Source organism: Trichomonas vaginalis, chromosome V (genome assembly GCF_026262505.1).
Source record: "Trichomonas vaginalis G3 chromosome V, whole genome shotgun sequence".
Classification (NCBI taxonomy): Eukaryota; Parabasalia; order Trichomonadida; family Trichomonadidae; genus Trichomonas; species Trichomonas vaginalis.
In genome coordinates, this window is record NC_067207.1 from 24093778 (window position 1) to 24114604 (window position 20827).

The window sequence follows — 20827 nt, forward strand, 5'->3', positions numbered from 1 at the left end:
ATAAATTAAAATTATTTGAGAAAAACTCACTTCAAGAATGAGGTTTCTGAATACTTGAGCTAATATGGAAATATTTCATGCATATTTAACCATTTGACGTGCGATATTGGCTGCGAGTCATAATTTTTGAAATCTTTGGATTTAATCAGCTGATATTTGGTTCAGAAGTTACATTCAGATAAGATATCATACTAGTCTTATAAATGTAGCATTCGTGTGATATGATCTAGTTCAGGTGACTCGTACAAAAAAAAATGTGAAATGAGGAAGTAAAATTGAGGAGGATGTTTTATTGTCGTCTGGGAAAAGTGACAAAATTATTATTGTCGTCTAAAAGGTGACAAATTATTATTGTCGTCTGGAAAAGTGACAAAATTATCATTGTCGTCTAAAAAATAGATTTTTCAAGCATGTTTCGGTACCTAAATAAAGGAAGAACATCAATTCCATCTATGTATATAGTATGCAAACACGCATGATATATGGAGTAGCTCTTTATCTGGCTAAAAATCCTATTATTTGAAAATTCGCATTGTCGTCTAAAACCGCCAGACGACAATAATAATACCCCAAAATTGAGAGTCAAAAGGAAAGTAAAAAATTTTGATAAAGAGGAGATATAAATTTAATGTATTACTTACGACATTGTTCAATTTATTTTTGTAATCAATGTTGTCTAAAATGAAAGAAATAGATTTGCCAAACGTGATTAATTTTCTTTCATTTCAGATTGCATATCTTACAATTCAATATTATATCATTATTCCATCATTTAAAATTTCGACAAGGTTTATTCAAAATGGGTTTGATTGGTTCGCAAGATGCAGCATTAGATCATTTAAACGTACTTTTTACTGAGAATCTAATGTTGGAAAGTCCATTTTTCGACGATTTATTCAAATACAAAATAGATTCATCGAAAGAAAAAACCATCAAAACTAAATTTTCCGAAAATTTCGAAACAAATATCGAAACCTTCAAGGTATTATATCAAAGATGTAGCCTATCATTAGAAAACATTTACAATTCTCCAGAATCGAACACAAAATCGTTTTCAACAGAAACAATTGTGATTATTCTTGAATTTGTGATCTCTCTGGCATCAAAATCAACCAACCCAAAAGAATTTCTTTCAATTAATTTAAAAGATGATTTTACTATTGCAGATTCTTTAATTAGCTTATTTCTTCACGAAATTGATATTCTCTATGATCCAAATGATACAAATCCTCCTAAACGGACAGACAGAGAAATACTTGGTATTATTAGAATACTAACATATCTTAAATTACAACGATTTAAAGTACCACATCAAAATTATATTAATTTTGTTAATTACGCACTTTGTAAAACACATCAAGTCTTTCTTTCTCCATCAGGAAAAGGTCCTTCTTATGAAATTCAAGTTAATATTTCTCAAACTTCATTAATTCTCATTCTTTTGTTGAAAATCAACATCCCTCTTCTCAAAATCAAATTCATCAGCTTGTATCAACCATTTACAGACACTTCATCTTTCAAATACAGAAATGAAACCATTTATTTACTTGTTGTCTGTGCATTAAACATCAAATCAGCCATCAAAGATATTATTAAGAAGAAAGGATTCGTTGTTTTCACTAATTTACTTAATATTCTCGATACAATTCATTTATCTAATTTTTCACCATATATTATGTATATTATTATGCGTTCTATCGATTCGAAAACATTCACACAACAATTTAATCTCCCTTTCTCATCAAACAAATCATTTAATATTCGTTTTCACCGAGGAACATATTTAGATGTTACAAACGAGATCATTTGCAAATGTTTATCAGATAACAAGAACTTATATGACTTTGCAATTCCATCCATTGCAAAATTAATCCTCAACGCGAAGAATATTTCGTATTTCACGGCAATGACAATTCTTGACTTGATATCTGCTACGAAATCCCTTCTTTTAATTAATTGTCTTCATTATACAATCAACAATGGCATCAGATCAAACATTTCTTTGATAATTGTGATGATGAAAAAATCAAATATCTTTTTCCAGTTGCAAAAACTGTATCCGGACTCACAAGAAGTTAACTCCATTGTTGTAATGCTCAAGAATATCAATACAGAGTTAAAACAAATAGGAGATAACTTTACAGACGTATTTCTTGAAAATTTCTTCCAAGATCCCACTTGTGAGCATTTTGCTAACCCTGTTTTAAGAGTTCCTTCGACAGAAATGAAAGTTCAACTTCATCATTTCGAATTTTTTGGCAATTTAGCCAAAATTAACTTAGAAATGACTGAATGATTTCATTTTTTCATGTTTAGTAAACTGTCTTGTTATATACTACATTGCTATATAATTTTTATAATAATAAATACGAATTATTAGGAAATTTAAAATAAAATCTAATATTCAACAGAAAATATATCACTCTATCCCATTATATCATATTATGCTTATTATGAACTTCATATTGCATCAAAACATAATATTTACTGTAAATAGCTTTATTGAAGATAAACCTTTCTGATTGGAAAGTAATAAGTAATGCCAATATTATATTTAAACAGTTTTACAATATATATTTAATAAGTTTTCTTCAAAATCTGAAATAAATTAGATTTCATTTTTATAATTTGGTTTTTCTCCTTACAAATATGTTAAAAATGGAAATTTGGAAAGCAACTATTTAAATTATGGTAAAATGAAGTTAGTTTTGAACAATGAAAAATATAATAATATAATAATGAGAAGAATGAAATAAATCTAGCAACAGCTAGATCCTTCCTTTTTCTTCTTTGGAGGTATAACGTCTACTTGGACTTTCTCTATTGATGAATAAGCAATTTCTGCGACCGCTCTAAAAAGATCATTTATTTTAGCGCCAGTCTTAGCTGATGTTTCCAAATATAGTGATGCGTTAATTTCTTTTTGATATTCTTTTGCTGTTTCGATATCAATTTGTCTATCAGTTAAATCGCATTTATTTCCAACGAGAATGATCTTAACGCCATTTCCTGCCTTCTCTTTAAGCATTGTAATGAATTCAGGAAGTGCTTTAAACGAATTTAAGTTGGTAATGTCAAAAACAGCAATGGCAATCGATGCTCCAGTAAAATACATTTGTGTAAGAGAACGATATCTCTCTTGTCCAGCTGTATCCCATATGTTCAACGAAATTAGTTCGCCATTAACTTCAACTTCAATGCAGCAATTTGCTGCGCCAACTGTAGCCTTTGCACGCTCAGGAAACTCACCCACTGAGGCTCTCTGAGCAATACACGTCTTGCCAACATCTGCTTCACCAACAATAACAACTTTAAATCTCATAATTTATCTAAATTACTATTTTTTTGACATGTAAAATGATCAGATAAATAAAGATTTATCTATGCCAGCGGATGATATTGAATGTTGAAGAATATTGAACGAACAAACGATGAGTTTAAGTCATTTACTATTATCCCATCATATTTTCGCATATCTTTGTTCAATTTTAATAATTATTTTCCAAATTTAAGTAACAACTATGATCAATAGGTCGGCTAATTCTATGTAAGTGAAATTTATCCTCCGATATATGATAAATTGAAGGTTAAAAAAAATTTAAAAAAAATATCAAATGAAATCTAGAGAATTCTTAGTATATATGATTATGCTTAAGCTAAGCGTAAATAAGATAAAATGATTTTTTAAAATTAAAAACAAAAATGGATGAAAATTATTTTCAAGGATAAATGGAGTAACTTTGAGAACTGACATGAATTGTAAGATCATACTTGCTGAATTTGCTTAATGGTGAAGTATTATCCGTGCAAATGGAAATATGTTTTCCTTTGACTGCACTTGAGACATCGCATGCCACAAATTTTACTGGGATTCCATATCTCTGGAATTCTGATGTAGTGACAACAGAACGCATTGGAATAACATCAGTATCAACGCGAAGAGAAACGTATTTGGACTTATAGTTTAAATAGTCTTGGTATGTGTAAAGTTTGTTGCCAAGAATATCTTGATTATCTTCTGATGAATCGACATAATACCCAGAAACCCTCATTCCGCTCATATCGGAGTTTGTGGCTGCTTCTGGAATGGTGTAAATTTTTTGTCTGCGATTGTATGAATGTCTGTGATTTCTGCATGAAGCAAGAGAGAATAAAAATCCATGGCAAATTTCGGTTAGAAATAAGGTTTTGACAGAAAATTCAATACAATAGTTTCAACTTAGTTAGTTAAATGAAATTTAACCGAGGTTTTATAATTCAGAAAAGATTTTGTAAAGCTATCAATTTTTTCGTGGTTTTAAAAATTGATTTGATATGTATTTTTTTCTGATTCATTAATCATTGCTTATTAAAAACAATAAATAAATCGATGATAAGTTTATCGACATGATCGGGACAATATAAACTTATTTTTATGGTCGGTGGCTACATGTTTTTCTTCAAATACTCCGCATCCAACTTGAACTGCTTCGATATTGACTAACAAGGCTCATAAATGCACTGCTCGTCAAAAATATTTAACAAGATTTTAAAACAAAATTTACTTCAAACACCTTTACGAACTATATTTAACGATTTATTGATATATTATAGTAATTGATGATGTTCCATGCCTATATGCCAGCTACGGGTAACAAATAATGCTATTTCAGGAATATATGGTCATGATACATGTTCGATTCAAAGTGATGTAATAAATGATAGCATCACAGAACTATGGTCAATACCAAATCTTGTTGATATTGCAAATTTCTCGAATTTTGTTAAAATTCGAAAAATTCCCAACAGATTATTTGAAGAGCATTATAAACTGATCCAAATAGTATTTCCACCAAATCTTATAGAAATTGGTATCAATTCATTCGCCAATTGTTATAATTTGATAGGAACAATTGATTTATCAAATCTAGAAATTCTTGATTGGGCTGCTTTTTATAAATGTTATAGTTTGAATGGAACTATCAATCTTCCGAAAGTGAAAAATATTGGAATATGTGGATTTTATAGATGTTACAATTTGACTGGATCGCTTAATTGTCCATATTTAGTATCGATTAATAATAGTGCATTTTGTAATTGCTATAAATTTACAGGACCAATTAACTGTCCTAATTTAGAAACTATTGAATGGGAAGCATTTTGTAATTGTTATAGCATGACTGGACCATTGAACTTGCCTAAGGCAAAATTCGTTAGTATTAGTGCATTTTATAATTGCTATAAATTGACTGGACCAATTGACTTTCCTTTATTGGAAACTATTGGTGAAATGGCTTTTTATCAATGTTATGATTTAACAGGACCTTCACATTTACCTAATGTAAAAGCTATTGATAGTAAAGCATTTTATCAATGTTTCAATCTAACAGGTTCAATTGATTTACCTAATTTAGAATACATTAATGATAGTGTGTTTTATGAATGCCACAGTTTAAACGGAATCATAAATCTTCCAAAATTGAAACAAAATTATATTAGTGATTATTTATGTTATTGTTGTTATAATTTAACTGGCTCAATTAATTTTCCTAATGTTGAATCAATTGGGAATTACGCATTTTACCAATGCTACAATATTAATAGACTTGAAGATATCCATAATGTAATTTCAATTGGAGTTTATGCATTTTACACATGCTATTGTTTAGAAGGATGTATTACACTTCCTAAATTAAAAACAATTGACTCTGCTGCCTTTGATCGTTGCCAAAAATTGACAGGAATAATTGAATGTCCAAAATTAGAAACTATTGGTGCCATCTCATTTGCAGGTTGTATTGTATTGTCAGAACTAAAGCACCTTCCTTCTCTAACAACAATAGGAGATTATGCATTTGATTCTTGTTATAATTTTATTGGGTATCTAGATCCAACAAATCTCCCCAATCTCGCATCAATTGGCTATCAATCATTTTTTAATTGTTATAATTTTCAAGGACCTATAGTTCTTCCAAAATTAATAAATATATCAAATTATTCATTTAAAATTTGTTGTAATTTAACAGGAATAATTGATTGTCCTAAATTAGAATTGATTGGATTTGAAGCTTTTTCGGAATGCCCTAAACTATCGGGTCCTTTACATATTCCCAATATCAAATTGATTTATCCATGTGCCTTTTTTAACTGTGATAATTTAATAGGTACAATTGATTTTCCACATATAGAGTATATTGGTTATTCTGCATTTTTAAATTGTTCAAATTTGGAAAAATTAGTTAGTCTTGGTAATCATTCATCTATTTATCAAGGAACATTTTGGAATTGCAGCAGAATGAAAGGATCTTTCAATAATTTTTCGTTTGAATATATAAGGAGTTATGTATTTTGTAAATGCACAGAAATGCGTGGAATACTTGATTGTAGTAGATTAACAGAGATCACTGAATATTCATTTTCTGGAAGTTCTATTGAAGGACTTATTAATACCGAAAATATAACAATGATTAAACAATATGCATTTTGCAACTGTATATGTCTTTCAGGTTTTATTAATCTCAGCAATGCAATAACAATTCAAGAATGTGCATTTCTAAATGACACTAAAATATCAAGTATCATATTGTGGAATTCACAAGTTGACATTTCATCAAATGCATTTGATCCTTCAGTAAATTTGACTTTGCTTAATCCACTAAACCTCGACAGAAATATTATTTCAAACTATTCTCTTAAGAGTTTCATCATATTTTACTTAGGACTCAGTGACTCTAATAACAAAACAATATCTACCATATATGAATATGCAAATCGGATTTATGTATTATGTAACTATTCAAATGAAACATTTTATGATAGATATGCTTATAAACTATGTCCCAAAAAGAGTATAAATAATCAAAAGAGGAAATTTGTTAAAAAGAGTTTATTTTTAGGTTTCACATGTAATTAATAAAATAAATGATTTAACTTATAAAACTTTAAGATTTAAATGATTATATTTATTCTTTTTCACTGCCAAAGATATATATTTTTTTAATCTGAAGGGAAATGGTATAAAGTAACTCAAAAATATTAAGGCTACACTTACGCCTATCTGACTTTAATTCAAATTTTTGACAGCTGGCGTGATGCGCCATTGATATTTAACCTTAAATAATATAATTGAATGTCATGTCATAATGGTGTAAGTGCATCATTAAATGATTATATTTATTTTTTTCACTTTCAAACATATATATTTTTTAATCTGAATTATGGAGAAAATTTTTTCAAATTATAGAACTATTTGAAATACAATAGAGACCAACACTGATATGGAAGTATAGGATATCAAAGAACCTTTATAATGGTAATACTATGATGAACAAATGCTAAAATCTGACTCGGTTATAATCAAATTTTTGATCTCAGGAAATTGAGGGTATTTTTTTAATATGAACTAAGGTAGTCACAAAATCTAAGTAGTGAGGCTCTCAAAAATTGAACCGTACTCCATACAAAATTTGTGTACCCTCACTACTTAGATTTTGTGGCCTTCAATTGAGAGGTTAGTTTTGATAGAGCACGTTATAAAATTAAAAGGGAAAAATAAATAAAATTTAAACATTTAATTATATATAATGTAAGGAGTGTAATTCCAAATTTTCTAAAAACTATTCAAATTTGAGCATTTTTTTGGAAATAGTAAATCTAATATGTACATCTAATAACAACATGATTCATCACCTTTTCAAGCTCTGCAGTCAATTTTTTGAAATTTGATTGAAATAAATGTAGCAAAAATTACATTTCATTAGGGAATATATGAGTTTCTCTGGAAACAGGCTGATAAATTTTAAATTTTGTCCAATCAACATGAATGCATTGAGAAATTTGGATTGATTTTCTGGTAGAATCTGAAACAATTCAACCATGTATAAATGGATCATGTAATCATCATGAAATGTTAGTGTTAGAGTTCAAAAGAAACAGAATGAGTGGAAATCAAACACGATCTGAATAATTTTAAACGTATACAATCTTTAAGTTTGTATTTTGAATTCTACATATATGATTGTGTAATTCGTTCTTTCAAATTTTCGGATTCAGGCATGTTTTGATAAAATTCATTCCCAAAAACGTCAATTAACAATTAAATTTAGTGTATTTTAAATATATATACGTATTATATTTTATAAATTATATTAAATTCGCAAAATTTTAAGTTTTAAACAAAAATAAAAAATGTTCAAAATATGAAATTATGCATAGGATATTAAAATTTACATGTTAGCAATCTTTTTGAATTGCTTTCAATTTTCATATTGAAATTTTTAAGATTTTTTTCTGAAATAATAAGCAAGAATATCAACCTAAATAATATTAAATTCCATGCGTTAATTTTCCCTCAAAAGTCATTGACCGCCTCTCAATCTAGATTTTGTGAGTACTTTACGTTTTCACCGTTATGTTCTAATCATGTGCTTGTTATGTTTCGTTAATGTATAGTATTTAATGTTGTTATTAATATGATTTTCGCATATTTTGATTCAGATCTATCAATTAATAGATTCATAATATGAGATTATAGAAATGCAATGATCTTTCGTCAATGAAATTACTATCTGTTGATTAGGAAACTCCATTTGTGATACATAATTCGAATGGAGTTGATGCAAGATATATTTTGTCAGTTTACATGTTTACAATGTCAAATTAGGAATTCGTTAGTTCAATTGAAATGAACACTCGACGCGAGAACTTCAGAAAATATCTCGAGACAGGCGATGTAATCGAAGCGTTAACTAGTGCTATAGTTAATTTATATGAACAACCAGAACCTCCAGCAGATCCTTTGAATTTCCTTCGTCAACAATTAGGTGCTAGTGATGGTATCGATGCTGACGCTCTTGTTCGTCAAAATCAAGACCTTAAAGCAAAAATTGCCTCACTTAATCAGACTATCTCTGAATTAGAAGCAAAACTTAATAATCCTGAACAACAATAAACTATAAAGATTCTTGTATGATTTAAACAAATTACGCAATTTTATGGCTTGTTTTCACTGCTTTTTGACGTAATAAAAAATTCTGTTTTTGATATTGAAATATCGAAATAAAATTATATGATATTTTGTATAAGGTCGCCAAAAAAAGTGCGGAAATTAAAAACCGCAGTTTGAGTACTTTCTGAGAGTCTGTTTGTCAGAAAGTATACATTTGTAAACTTTCTGACACTAAAATTTTTTTGGTCCTTTCAAAGTTTTTGACAATGTCAAAAAGTATACATCGGGGCTCTCAATTTTCCTCTCAAACGGCGGTTTTTTAAAAACGCTCATTTTTTCATCGACCTTATGCATAACGTAAATTACAATTCCAACAATGTTCCCTAATTAAATTTTTCATTTGTCCATTATTTTTACAAAAGCACCAAAAAGAATGAGGCACTTACTAATTTAACCTTAAGTACCGTATTTTATAGCAGGCGTTAATGAATGCTATTGTAATTTTGATCATGTAATCCTCGGAAAACATGTTTTGAAATCATCTCATTGTGGAAAAATATGAGATAATCAATCTTTTATTGTGTGAAAATCTGTGTTAAATGTTTTTATATTGTTTCACTGCCTGGCAATGAAAAATTTCACTAAAATTTCTGCTCTCAGAATTTTTTCAGAAAAGTTTACAAAAGCAAAAAAAGATGAATTCCACTCCCCAGACCGAGAATAAGTTTTCTATTCGGTTTGTTAATGCCAAATCGAAAGAACGTGTTCTTAAACTCGTTGGAGAGATGAAAGAGTGTTTCAAACCTGTCGAAACCCATACAGAACTTAAAGCTTGTGAAATTATCGATAAACTCACAGAAACTCCAGAATTATACCTTAAACATCCTTCACTCGACTCAGTGAAGTCATCTGACCAAGGAATTCCTATAGTTAAAGCTTCTTCAGCTCCATTAAGACCATTCCTTTTCCCAACTTATCCTTCTGCAATATCTGAAGATTATATGATTCAATCGACTCCAAAGTTTGCAGAGGAGAGACGTAATTTCATGATATCAAGCAGAGAAGAACATCAACGTTTATTATTTGCCTTTCAAGACCGATTAACTCGTGAACTTACATCTGGAGACGAGCACTATATACCATCTCCTTTCCAGACTGCAATGGCTAATATTGCTTCAGATCAGGACATTCCTTCATTTGCTATCGACAAGCAGAGAAAAGAAACAATTCAAACGCGATTCAATGCATTACTTCGTAAAAGTCAAAAGCAGACTCATACAGTTCTCGAATTCCAAAAGCGTTGCGCAAAATTAATTCAAGACGAAGAACAGTTCCATATTTTACAAGATAAGAAAGCTGGTAAGCCAGAGAATGAAATTAAAGATCCAAAACCGCTTTCTATTACTTTTCCATTTTCATTTTTATCGGATGGTTAATCATGATATTTATTTCTTAATAAATTGTTTACATCTTATATAAGCTTTGTTTTTGCATCACCTTTTATATCAAATACAATAAAATTTATTGAATATTTCTGAATCGCTTATTTATGGACTTATTGAGCAGAATAATTTTAGCACTATAGATGTGTGTTTTAACCTTTCAAGATTTACTGAATTAATATAAGAATCAGAGGAAAGATATCTTCAAATTTAATAAAAATGATGCATAACGCATGTGATCAAATGTGCTTTTGCATGGTAAGCCAAGTTATTCCTTTAAACTATATGACTTATAATAAACTTGCCACTGAAAGATATCGACTAATAAAATTTGAATGTAAAAGAGGGGGGGATAGGGTTAGTCTACCCCCTTTAAAAAAACAAGAATGGGTTGTAATTTATCTAATCCAGAGAATAAGCAGGCAGCTGAGCAAGAAATGGTAATAGTTCCATTCCTTAGTACACAACCAAGAATTATTTCAAGCGAAGAATATCATCAAACTTCTTATTTTCCATTTGAAGTAGAAGAAAAGAAAGAAGAGCAGCCTAAGAAGAAGCAGACATACGAAGAAGGAATGATAAATCATTCAACACAAGCAAATGTTTCAGAACCAACAAAAGAACTATACAAGAAACAAAAATTCAATGAATATTTCTCACATATTGAAGTCAGTACATTCCAAAATGTTCCAATCATGTCAATTCAGTCGCAACTCAATGTCCCATCCATGGAATATCAACAAGGAGATTCTCTTAATATCAATGACTATCATCAGTTAATCGACCAAGTTATACAAGCAGTTATCCCACCACTCCTCTCAATGAACCTTACCACAAAACGTGAATTAACACTTTAAGCGATGAATATTTGTTATTATTTTTAAATTTTGTATTATACTTGTTATTTGATATTTTCTTATTTGATCTATATAGAAGCTTTTTGTATAGATTTTATAGAATACTGCCAAAATTAGATTTAAAAGTCTGATTTTTAAATTTCCAATAAAATCATTTTGTGTTGATAACCAATATAAATATTTTATACTCTAATCTATGTGATATAAAGTTGAACACAATGAATTTGCAAGATTAAAAAATTTTCTTGAAATCCTTAAATTGGAGTATGACATGAATATGTTTGGGGGGTTAAAGTAATTATAACTCATATTAAAGATAAAATTATAGAATCATAAAATAATTTTGAAATTTTATGATTAAGAAGAAATAAACTATGTGATTTTAAGGATTTAATGATGGTATGTATTATCTATGTTGTCTATTATATAAAATTTGAAAATGAAATCGGGAATGTGGAAGATCGAAGGCAAATTATAAGAATATGAATAACAGTGTGCATGCTAAGCTTGTATGAAGTTATTTAAAGCGAAAGAATGAAAGGTATTTTATTAACTAAATAGTGTATATAAACAAGAATTTACAACAAAGATTGCATAGTCTGAGGTCTTTATCTGGTAGAAAAATAATGAATGAAACAATTGAAAATTAAGGATGCACTTTCGCCCCTATGACGGGGCCCTCAATTCAGATGTTTAAGGTTAATTTTCAATGCCGCTTCACGCCGGTTGTCAAAAATTTGAATCAATGTCAGATGGGCGTAAGTGCAGCCATAAATCAAGAAAAAAAATTGAAACAAAGTAGCTTAAGTTGTTTGATCTTAAAAATTTACTCCCATTGCATATATGATCTTCATTATATTGAGATTCTGAAAATGATGATTCTAAGGATATATTAACTTCACCCCAACAAGATTGAATCAATCGTCAAGTGATCTGATTCGAAATTTTCTTCATTCTCATGCCGATTAAGTATCTAAAGTGAAATGTCGATTATCATAATTTGAATTAATTTCAGATGAGAATAAGGAGAGAAAAAAAGACTTAAAAATTAAAATTTATGTTTGACTTCGAAATGGTTTACTACTCATGAATAAAAAGAAGATTTTAACATGATTTTGAGCATAAGCATTATTTTCTTCTTCGTTTTCGTCATTATTTCGAGTGGAATGACGACATTTATATTTTAATGATTCGACAAAATCTGTTGTCGAAATATTCAAAAGAGGGCATTCGTTTTCAAATGAAATACCTGTGTTCTTAAATATTGGTGGAATATCTATGTTTGCAGTGTTATCTGTTGTTGAATTTTCAAAAAATAGATTACAACCATTTGCATAAAAAATGTAAGGAATTTCATTCTCATGAATATAACAATAACTCATGAAAATAGTAGAACCCAAAGAAAAAATCAGATTACCATACTCATTTGGACTTTTATTTCTTATATAATTACATGAAGTAATTTGAAATATTGATTCAGAAGTTGAGTGCCAATTAAAATTATCGGTTGTTTGATTGTTTTCAATGACATTGACACAAGTTATGTATGAATCAGAGGTAATTAATGTTGTTGAATAACCTCCACCGCCATTTTTGACTCTATTCTGTGTAATATTGCATTCATTCATAATTGTAAAGCCATGGTACATGTAAGTTGTTTCTCTGCAGTCTTCTTCTGAACTGCCGCAGTTGTAAACTAAAGTTTCATTAACATGATTTTTGTAATTTGGTTTTTCTGAAACCCATATGTAAAATGAAGTTCCGCTGTATGAATTTGTTGAGTTAATGAATGAATTTTTTGTTTGAACAAATTCACCTTTTTCATTAAAGTAGAGAGAACCTCCTTTCTGTGATCCGGAGGAACATGATTCGAATTTATTTGTTGTTGCATATGTTTTAACGTCATCACTTTGTGATTCAATTCGAATAGCACCATTTGGACTTAATTCAAGAAAAAAACAGCTTGAAACAAAGTAGTTTAAGTTGTTTGTTCTTAAAAATACTGTGTTGTTATGAATATGATCTTCATCATAACATGATCCTGGGAATGAAGATTCCCAGGATATATTGACTTCACTTCGACCAGATTGACTGTATCGTCAATTTGTCTGATTCTCGATTTTTATAAATCATTTATTGAAATGGTTTTAAAAATATCAATAAAATCATACTAAAATTTAATAATTTAATAATAAATACAAATATTTAAATAAGCTTCAAAAGAAGCCAGTTTTCTGTTCTGAACAACAATTCTGTTACATTCTCGTATGTAGGGTAGTTATTATCTTGTCTCAAATCAAACAAAACGAACTTGATCTTTTTCATTTCCATTAATTGTTTCAAATTCATTGTGTTATATTGTATGAGCCTTTGTGTTGCATCTTCACCTCTCTGGTAGTGTCCAAAAGCATCTCCAACGAAAATCTGGTGACCAACTAAGAAAGAAACAGGATTCATCGAGGATGGTGTTGTTAATATTGCTTCACTGTTACTAATATGCATCTCTATGAATGATGCCATGCTTTTCGCATCTTTTGTAACTCCATCAACAACATTTTGTGTTTGTCGAACGCATGAGATATGTCCTGTGACAACAAATATGATAAAGAACAAAATGCAAATGCCTGTGATGTGTCCACGCATCCTTTTTCCTAATGATGAAACAATTGTGTTCAAAAATGAAACTGTTGCAATAATTGCTGTTGGCAATACAGTTGCTGTGATCGCTAGTGCATTATCAAAGTGGTCGCCGCCGGATCTGATGAAAGATAAAAGAATTAAAGGCGAAATTGTTAAAATTACACGATGTAGAAGCAAAGGTTTGAGGTTCATGAATGGAAATAGGATGAAAGATATGATAAATGGGCCAAGAATGTCAAACCATGACCAGAATTGTGAAATGAAAACACCATCGTACTGATATTCGCGCCAGATTGGGACAATAGACAAACTGCTGTAAAAGTACTTCCAAACAAGTGAAATGGAAAAGAAAAATGTGAACAAAATAGAGTTAACGTGGCATAAACAAATAATAAAAACAGAAAAAGAGACAGCGAAGCTAGGAATCAATGATGCAATGAATCCTGCAAGTAGGAACATCATGTAGTAGCCAGATCCGAACTCTGGTGTTGCAATAATCGCAATAACGTAAATAGCCATCGGAAATGCGAAAGATGCTGACTTGGAACAAACAAGGAACTTGAAAAACGGTTGGTAGATAGGTGTAACGTATCCTTTTCCGATGTTGTGAAGTAAATCTATCGAAGTATCTCTGCATCTAAAGAAATGGATGAATCCCCAGCTACTATGGAATAGAACAAGGAAAGTGACGATAGTTGGGAAGTTTATATATGAAGCTGTCAAAATATTTAACGCAATAACTGTCGAAATCGTGTTAAGGAATGAGATTATGAAGGAAATATCGATGTAGTCACTATGCATCTGGTATAAACATGCTGTAAACGCTATAGGAAGTGGTGATGCATTAAGAGTTTCGTTCAATAACATTGGATTATTGAGAAGGAATGGACTTATGCGATTTTTGTTAGTTCCATTAATTAAAGACATCATTGCTGAGTGATCTAGTTCTATTAATGACTTTCCTTCCTTTGGAACTTTGTAAGGAAATTGTCTATAAAATCCGTAAAGAATAAAAAGACTGTAAATAGACGTAACAAATAAAGATAGATAAATCCAATGATTTTTTTCTGCTTGAAATACGAATCTTCGTAAATAATCTTTCGGATGTAAATAATAAACTAAATAAATAGAAATTGCACTGAAACAAACTTGGAATAGCATTATAAATAAAACTAAAAATGCTGATAGACTTGCGAAATTTGATAAAATAACAGCAATTAAGCCAGTTACCATTGATCCAATCAACCAGCCAAGAGAAATATGTAATAAAAGCTGGCTGGTCCTCTGTCTAAATGCAAGTACTATTGACCAGCCGAATAATGTTGTTGTTAATACAAAAACAATACTCAACATTTTTGATAAAAAAGTGACATGAAAATTTACATGTCAGATTTCAAATTGTTTTTTTATATTTTTAAATCATGATTTATTTACCAAGGAAGACATATTTTCAACTTCTTGTTCTAGGAATATCGTCGTTGATCTTTTCTATATTGACATTATGCTTCTCGTCATATATATTTTCGATTTCGAAAAAACCTCAACAAACATCTTTACCATTTATCACAGGAAAACCATTACCATCTAAATACTTGATTGACGGCAGTGTTATGAGTCCAGTCTTTGATCAAGGTCCGCGCGGCACATGTTATTTATTTCAAATCATTTCTATTCTCGAGTCACAGTACAAAAAACAAGGATTACGAAACGGCTACTTACAAGAGAACGAATATTTAAAGCTTTCAGTCGAAGGTCTTGCATACAAAATGGTACAACTGTGCCAACAATACCCTAATAGTCCTCCTTGCATAAACAGTCCACGTTTATTAAATACATCAGACGCAGGCAGTCTTTCTGAGTTCTTAGATTTTGTCGATTACTTTCCGGAATTCAAGAAATACGTTGTTCCCGCAAATTGTTGTGTTTACCAACAAAAACCACAAAACGAAATGATTTGTCCAAACATCGACAACTGCATCAAGAACAACCCTATCGAATTCAACATCCTTCGTCGTTATTACACACAAAACATCGAAGATACAAAACAATGGCTTTACCAACTTGGTCTTCCATCCGGTTTCTCTATTACTATGCCACAACAGCGTTACATCTTCCCATGTAGTAATCGACTAGTCAACAATAGTTTGTCATGTCTGAATCGCGATTTCCGATGTCCAGACGATCCAAGAGAATTTTGTTCTATCGAAGACTTCAAGCTTTTCAAAGCTAGTGATGCTGAGTTTATTTTCCATAAGACAGGACGCACAGTTCCTGGCACAGGCCATGCTATGACATTAGTTGGCTACAATGATAATTTCAGTCCTAAGATGACGTACAACTTCACCGGTCGATCTCCACAGACAGGAGGTTTCATCATCAAGAACAGCTGGGGATCACGTGGCCACACATACGAATATTTACTTGACATGATGACAGAAGACCAAGACGCTATGTATTGTCCAGACAAAGACAACGTCATGCGATGGATTCCTGCATCATACGAATGCATCAAACAATACCGTGATGGTGACAAATGTTCATTGGACACAATTCTCACACGAGGCAAACGAATTATGAAATCATCAGATACATTGAAATGTGTTAACAAAACACACTGTGATGTTAATTCTACATATTATTTACTTCGTGAATCATCAAGTTCATTGTCTCCTTCTATTGTTTGGTCTAAATACGGTGTTCCTCTTTCACGTGTTATTCGAGTCAAAGGAAATGACTCTCCTGTTATCGAGACAATCGAAACATTACCTATCCAACACTTGTACTACGCATTTCAGTTGCGAGATGACTTGATTGAACCTCCAGTTGAAGGTAAATGCGGCTATGTTATGTTCTTTTATGACGACCTTTTGGACATGAAGAAGATGACACAAGGTCAAAGCCGTGGTTATTTCATTGTTCAAGGTGTTGATGTTGAATTTACAAAAACTAGTTTCAAAGGCAGTGGCTCACGACTTAACTATACACTTGTTGATCGTTCGATTTCAACATACAAAGAAATCGATTCTCGTGATCCATTAGATTTTACTGAATTGTTATAAATACATTTTGTTTATTTGTTTTTTTTATTCAATTACTCTTCTTTATTAACTATATTTAACAAATTATCAATTTATATTAAAATGTCTGTTTTTCAAAAAAATGGGAAGAATCTCATCTTGATAATAAGTGTTTGGTAAGGAGCACTAATTTGAGATATCTTCTTCCTAGCAAAAAGGCCTCTAAAATGTGCTACGAATAAATACAAATCGTACGCAAGTTTTAGTATATTTTAAAAAAAAAAAAACTTGAATGCTTCATAAATAATGGAGTAGGTTTTGTTTCATGGAATACTGATATGGCAGGTCGAGGATTCATGATTTTATGATTCAGTTCATATTTTCATCAAAAAAAAAGTCGAAATGGGATTAAAAAACAGAAAAACATTTCTTGAATGCTTAAGATTCGGAGTGAAAAAACGCTCAAAACTTGAAAGTTGATATTTTATGTTCTACTTCGAAATGGTTTACTACTCATAAATAAAAAGAAAAATTTAACATGATTTTGAACATAAACGTTATTTTCTTCTTTGTTTTCGTCATTATTTGGAGTGGGATGACGACATTTATATTTTAATGATTCGACGAAATCTGTTGTCGAAATATTCAAAAGAGGACATTCATTTTCAAATGAAATATCTGTGTTCTTAAATATTGGTGAATTACCATATTTATAATATGTAGTTTTATCTGTTGTTGAATTTTCAAATGTTATTGTACATGAATCTGCATAAAAAATGTAAGGAATTTTATTCTCACGAATACAACAATAACTCATGAAAACATTAGAATACCAAGAATAAATCAGATAACTTTTACTATCTGGACAATTATTTCTTATATAATTACATGAAGTAACTTTAAATATTGATGATTTATATGAAGAAGAAGATGTGTGCCAAGTAAATTCATTGTATGTTTGATTGTTTTCAATGACATTGACACAAGTTATGTATGAATCAGAGGTAATTGATGTTGTTCTATAACCACCAATCCATTCTTTGACTCTATTTTGTGTAATATTGCATTCATTCATGATTATAAAGCCATCACACATGTCAGTTGTAATCCAGCATTTTTCTTTTGAACTGCCGCAGTTGTAAACTAAAGTTTCATTAGCATGATTTTTGTAATTTGGTTTTTCTGAAACCCATATGGAAAATGAAGGTCCTCTTTCTGAATTTGTTGATTTAATGAATGAATTTTTTGTTTGAACAAATTCACCTTTTTCATTAAAGTAGAGAGAACCTCCTTTCTGTGATCCAGAGGAACATGATTTGAATTCGTTTGTTGTTGCATATGTTTTAGAATCGTCATTCGTTGTTGAAATTCGAATTGCACCATCTGGACTTAATTCAAGAAAAAAACAACTTGAAACAAAGTAGTTTAAGTTATTTGATCTTGAAAATATTGCGCTGTTATGAATATGATCTTCTTCATAGCATGATCCTGGAAATAGAAATTCCCAGGATATATTGACTTCACTCCGACCAGATTGACTGTATCGTAAAATGAATTTCATTATATTATATAATTTGCCGGAGTCTGATAGAAATGTACTGGAAAATGCATTGTGATGTAAAATTTGTCTTCAAATCAATTTTTATGATGAAATCAAGTCTTGGAAATGTAAGTCATGGATTTCCTCTCCTTGAAAACGGATTTAACACATCCATCTTAGTAAAGCATATGTATTATAATAAGTTTACATTATATTATGCATATTATATACAATTGGAATGTATTTACCTAATATAATGGAATCATATTCATATCATAAATATAAATAATCATAATCAACATAAACTCATCTCCGAAAATCCTGCAGCAATAAATACAAGCAAAATTAGACGCATTTCCATCAAAATTTGATTTCTTTAAGTTTAAATCGAATTCTAACTATCTCGATTTGCATGTGATCCTAATGTTATCAGAAAAAAACGAAAAACTCCTTGCAATCAATAATTGGTCATAAAGAGCAAACAAAAACGTGACAAAGTAATTTAAAATGTCTGGTGCAGGAAGCGGATACGATTTTAACCCAATTACATTCTCTCCAGATGGCCGCCAGTTCCAAGTTGAGTATGCTACAAAGGCTGTCGAAAAAGATTCTCTTGCTTTAGGTGTCAAATGCAAAGATGGCATTTTGCTTGCTGCGGAGAAGAATTTAACATCAACACTTCTCACTCCAGGTGGCAATCCAAGAATTTTCTGGATCAACGACAGCATTGCTTGTGCAACAATCGGTCATCGTCCAGATTGCTACAGCATTGTTGAGCAATCCAGAAACAGAGCTGAAACATTCACATCAAATTTCGGCATCAAAATTACAGTTCCTCAGCTTGCTTCAGAAGTTTCACAACAATTCCACCTCGCACATTACTATCAAGCTTATCGCCCATTCGGCTGCACAGTTATTTTTGCTAGCTATAAGGATGATGCATTATACGCTATAGAGCCTAGTGGCGCATTTTATGGATATTTCGCCTCATGCTTCGGCAAAAATAGCAACTTAGCACGCGCTGAACTCCAAAAGACAGAATGGAAGAATATTACAGTTCGTGAAGCTGTTCCAGAGGTAGCCCGTATCATCAAATCTCTCCATGAAAGTCAATTTAAGAAATGGGAAATCGAAATGTTCTGGCTTTGTGAAGAAACCAACGGCCGCCCACAGAAGGTCCCAGAGGATGTCTTCCAATCAAGATTTGTCAATGAAAACCCACAAAACTAAAATTTGATTTTTTATAGCTACTAAAAATCACTTATATATCATACAAAGCTAAATTCTTGAGCTTAATAAGTTAAACATATTAAATCCTTATAAATCTAATATTTTTATTAATAAATCTTAAACAAAAAGAATTAGGTTGAAATTTCTATTGTACTTCATTTCATAGTAAGATATAATCGTTCCTGGCCATGAAAAAATGAAAGATGTTATATCTTGATTTAATTCTTCTGTTTATTGAATTTACTATAATGAAAATAATTGTATTTGAGATTTTAAGATAGAATATATATAGTACAAAGTTGATTTTTATTAAAACAAACAATTATTTGGAATTTTTATTTGCGATTCAGCCATTCTTTCTTGGCTTTCTTAAGGAATAGCAATGCTCTTTCTTTATCACCATGATGGATAGAATTTGTAGCATGAGATAAATCTCTGATGATAATCTCTTGAAAATCTTCTGGATATTCGATATTTTGAGGAACTTCAATGTCATGACTCTTCAGATACTCAAGAGCGGTTTCCCTCTTATAGAGATATGGCTTCTCCTTGAAATTCTTGAGTTTATATTTTGTTTCTTTGTGAACAAGCGGTGTTTGAGCTGGGGAAGATTGTGGAATATCTTTCTCCTGTACAGATTTACCTGTTCTTTGTATTTCGTGTATTTTCAAGGCTGCAAATAAACAAGCATTTTCTCTTTCCATTGCTTCATTTCCATCAAGGACGGAGTACAATAGTGAACAAAGTAAATATTGTTGAGGCATTTCTTTATTGATTTCGCTCGTCATGAACATAAAAGTTAATTTTGAAAACATTTCATCAGCAATAATACGTGTTTCTCGTGCTCCATCTTCAGGAAATTCACCACACTCTGTTTCAATCTTTTGAAGATATGCTTTTATGTCTGGATTATTTTGATAATTGAATTTAAGAAGACAATTGTCGAGATAAGTGAATAACAGAACAGAGGAAACCTTTTTGTTAATCTTGGAAAACACTTTTGATGCTACATAATACTTTTCGAACTCTCGAAAAATCTCGGGAATTTCAGTTGTCATTTTTGATAAAAATAAAATAGGGGGTAACACTCAACTTAAAGAAAATGATCTTCATTTTGATGATGTAAAAAGAGAAATAAGAAATTTGGATACATACAAATGAAAGCCATTCGACTC

The 20827-nt window shown here is 30.5% G+C and overlaps 13 protein-coding genes across 13 annotated transcripts, besides 2 other annotated features; 7 read left to right on the plus strand and 6 right to left on the minus strand.

Moving 5' to 3' along the window:
- Window positions 1-788: 788 nt before the first annotated feature.
- Window positions 789-2339, plus strand: TVAGG3_0393070 (uncharacterized protein; the record flags this gene model as incomplete). Its single annotated transcript, XM_001584161.1, has 1 exon — window positions 800-2296. One exon carries the CDS (start codon window positions 800-802, stop codon window positions 2294-2296), a length of 1497 nt encoding a protein of 498 aa, XP_001584211.1.
- A 326-nt stretch (window positions 2340-2665) lies between these two features.
- On the minus strand, window positions 2666-3327 carry TVAGG3_0393080 (GTPase protein; the record flags this gene model as incomplete). The annotated part of the gene is made up of 1 exon (XM_001584160.1): window positions 2759-3322. The coding sequence occupies one exon, from the start codon at window positions 3320-3322 to the stop codon at window positions 2759-2761; it is 564 nt and encodes a 187-aa protein (XP_001584210.1).
- Window positions 3328-3693: 366 nt separating this feature from the next.
- TVAGG3_0393090 (uncharacterized protein) lies at window positions 3694-4145 on the minus strand (the record flags this gene model as incomplete). Its single annotated transcript, XM_001584159.1, has 1 exon — window positions 3720-4061. The coding sequence occupies one exon, from the start codon at window positions 4059-4061 to the stop codon at window positions 3720-3722; it is 342 nt and encodes a 113-aa protein (XP_001584209.1).
- A 464-nt stretch (window positions 4146-4609) lies between these two features.
- TVAGG3_0393100 (surface antigen family) lies at window positions 4610-6892 on the plus strand (the record flags this gene model as incomplete). The annotated part of the gene is made up of 1 exon (XM_001584158.1): window positions 4610-6892. The coding sequence occupies one exon, from the start codon at window positions 4610-4612 to the stop codon at window positions 6890-6892; it is 2283 nt and encodes a 760-aa protein (XP_001584208.1).
- Window positions 6893-7014: 122 nt separating this feature from the next.
- Window positions 7015-7141: a mobile genetic element.
- A 1253-nt stretch (window positions 7142-8394) lies between these two features.
- Window positions 8395-9265, plus strand: TVAGG3_0393120 (associate of C-MYC AMY-1 family; the record flags this gene model as incomplete). Its single annotated transcript, XM_001584157.1, has 1 exon — window positions 8663-8929. One exon carries the CDS (start codon window positions 8663-8665, stop codon window positions 8927-8929), a length of 267 nt encoding a protein of 88 aa, XP_001584207.1.
- A 341-nt stretch (window positions 9266-9606) lies between these two features.
- TVAGG3_0393130 (uncharacterized protein) lies at window positions 9607-10370 on the plus strand (the record flags this gene model as incomplete). Its single annotated transcript, XM_001584156.1, has 1 exon — window positions 9622-10362. The coding sequence occupies one exon, from the start codon at window positions 9622-9624 to the stop codon at window positions 10360-10362; it is 741 nt and encodes a 246-aa protein (XP_001584206.1).
- Window positions 10371-10746: 376 nt separating this feature from the next.
- Window positions 10747-11341, plus strand: TVAGG3_0393140 (uncharacterized protein; the record flags this gene model as incomplete). The annotated part of the gene is made up of 1 exon (XM_001584155.1): window positions 10755-11225. One exon carries the CDS (start codon window positions 10755-10757, stop codon window positions 11223-11225), a length of 471 nt encoding a protein of 156 aa, XP_001584205.1.
- Window positions 11342-11875: 534 nt separating this feature from the next.
- Window positions 11876-11995: a mobile genetic element.
- A 224-nt stretch (window positions 11996-12219) lies between these two features.
- TVAGG3_0393160 (uncharacterized protein) lies at window positions 12220-13308 on the minus strand (the record flags this gene model as incomplete). Its single annotated transcript, XM_001584154.1, has 1 exon — window positions 12281-12607. One exon carries the CDS (start codon window positions 12605-12607, stop codon window positions 12281-12283), a length of 327 nt encoding a protein of 108 aa, XP_001584204.1.
- A 122-nt stretch (window positions 13309-13430) lies between these two features.
- TVAGG3_0393170 (uncharacterized protein) lies at window positions 13431-15209 on the minus strand (the record flags this gene model as incomplete). Its single annotated transcript, XM_001584153.1, has 1 exon — window positions 13431-15026. The coding sequence occupies one exon, from the start codon at window positions 15024-15026 to the stop codon at window positions 13431-13433; it is 1596 nt and encodes a 531-aa protein (XP_001584203.1).
- Window positions 15210-15277: 68 nt separating this feature from the next.
- TVAGG3_0393180 (papain family cysteine protease domain containing protein family) lies at window positions 15278-16937 on the plus strand (the record flags this gene model as incomplete). The annotated part of the gene is made up of 1 exon (XM_001584152.2): window positions 15287-16924. The coding sequence occupies one exon, from the start codon at window positions 15287-15289 to the stop codon at window positions 16922-16924; it is 1638 nt and encodes a 545-aa protein (XP_001584202.1).
- A 429-nt stretch (window positions 16938-17366) lies between these two features.
- TVAGG3_0393190 (uncharacterized protein) lies at window positions 17367-18443 on the minus strand (the record flags this gene model as incomplete). The annotated part of the gene is made up of 1 exon (XM_001584151.1): window positions 17367-18443. One exon carries the CDS (start codon window positions 18441-18443, stop codon window positions 17367-17369), a length of 1077 nt encoding a protein of 358 aa, XP_001584201.1.
- A 478-nt stretch (window positions 18444-18921) lies between these two features.
- On the plus strand, window positions 18922-19831 carry TVAGG3_0393200 (proteasome subunit alpha/beta family; the record flags this gene model as incomplete). The annotated part of the gene is made up of 1 exon (XM_001584150.2): window positions 18930-19652. The coding sequence occupies one exon, from the start codon at window positions 18930-18932 to the stop codon at window positions 19650-19652; it is 723 nt and encodes a 240-aa protein (XP_001584200.1).
- Window positions 19832-19945: 114 nt separating this feature from the next.
- On the minus strand, window positions 19946-20710 carry TVAGG3_0393210 (uncharacterized protein; the record flags this gene model as incomplete). Its single annotated transcript, XM_001584149.1, has 1 exon — window positions 19988-20710. The coding sequence occupies one exon, from the start codon at window positions 20708-20710 to the stop codon at window positions 19988-19990; it is 723 nt and encodes a 240-aa protein (XP_001584199.1).
- Window positions 20711-20827: the final 117 nt, after the last annotated feature.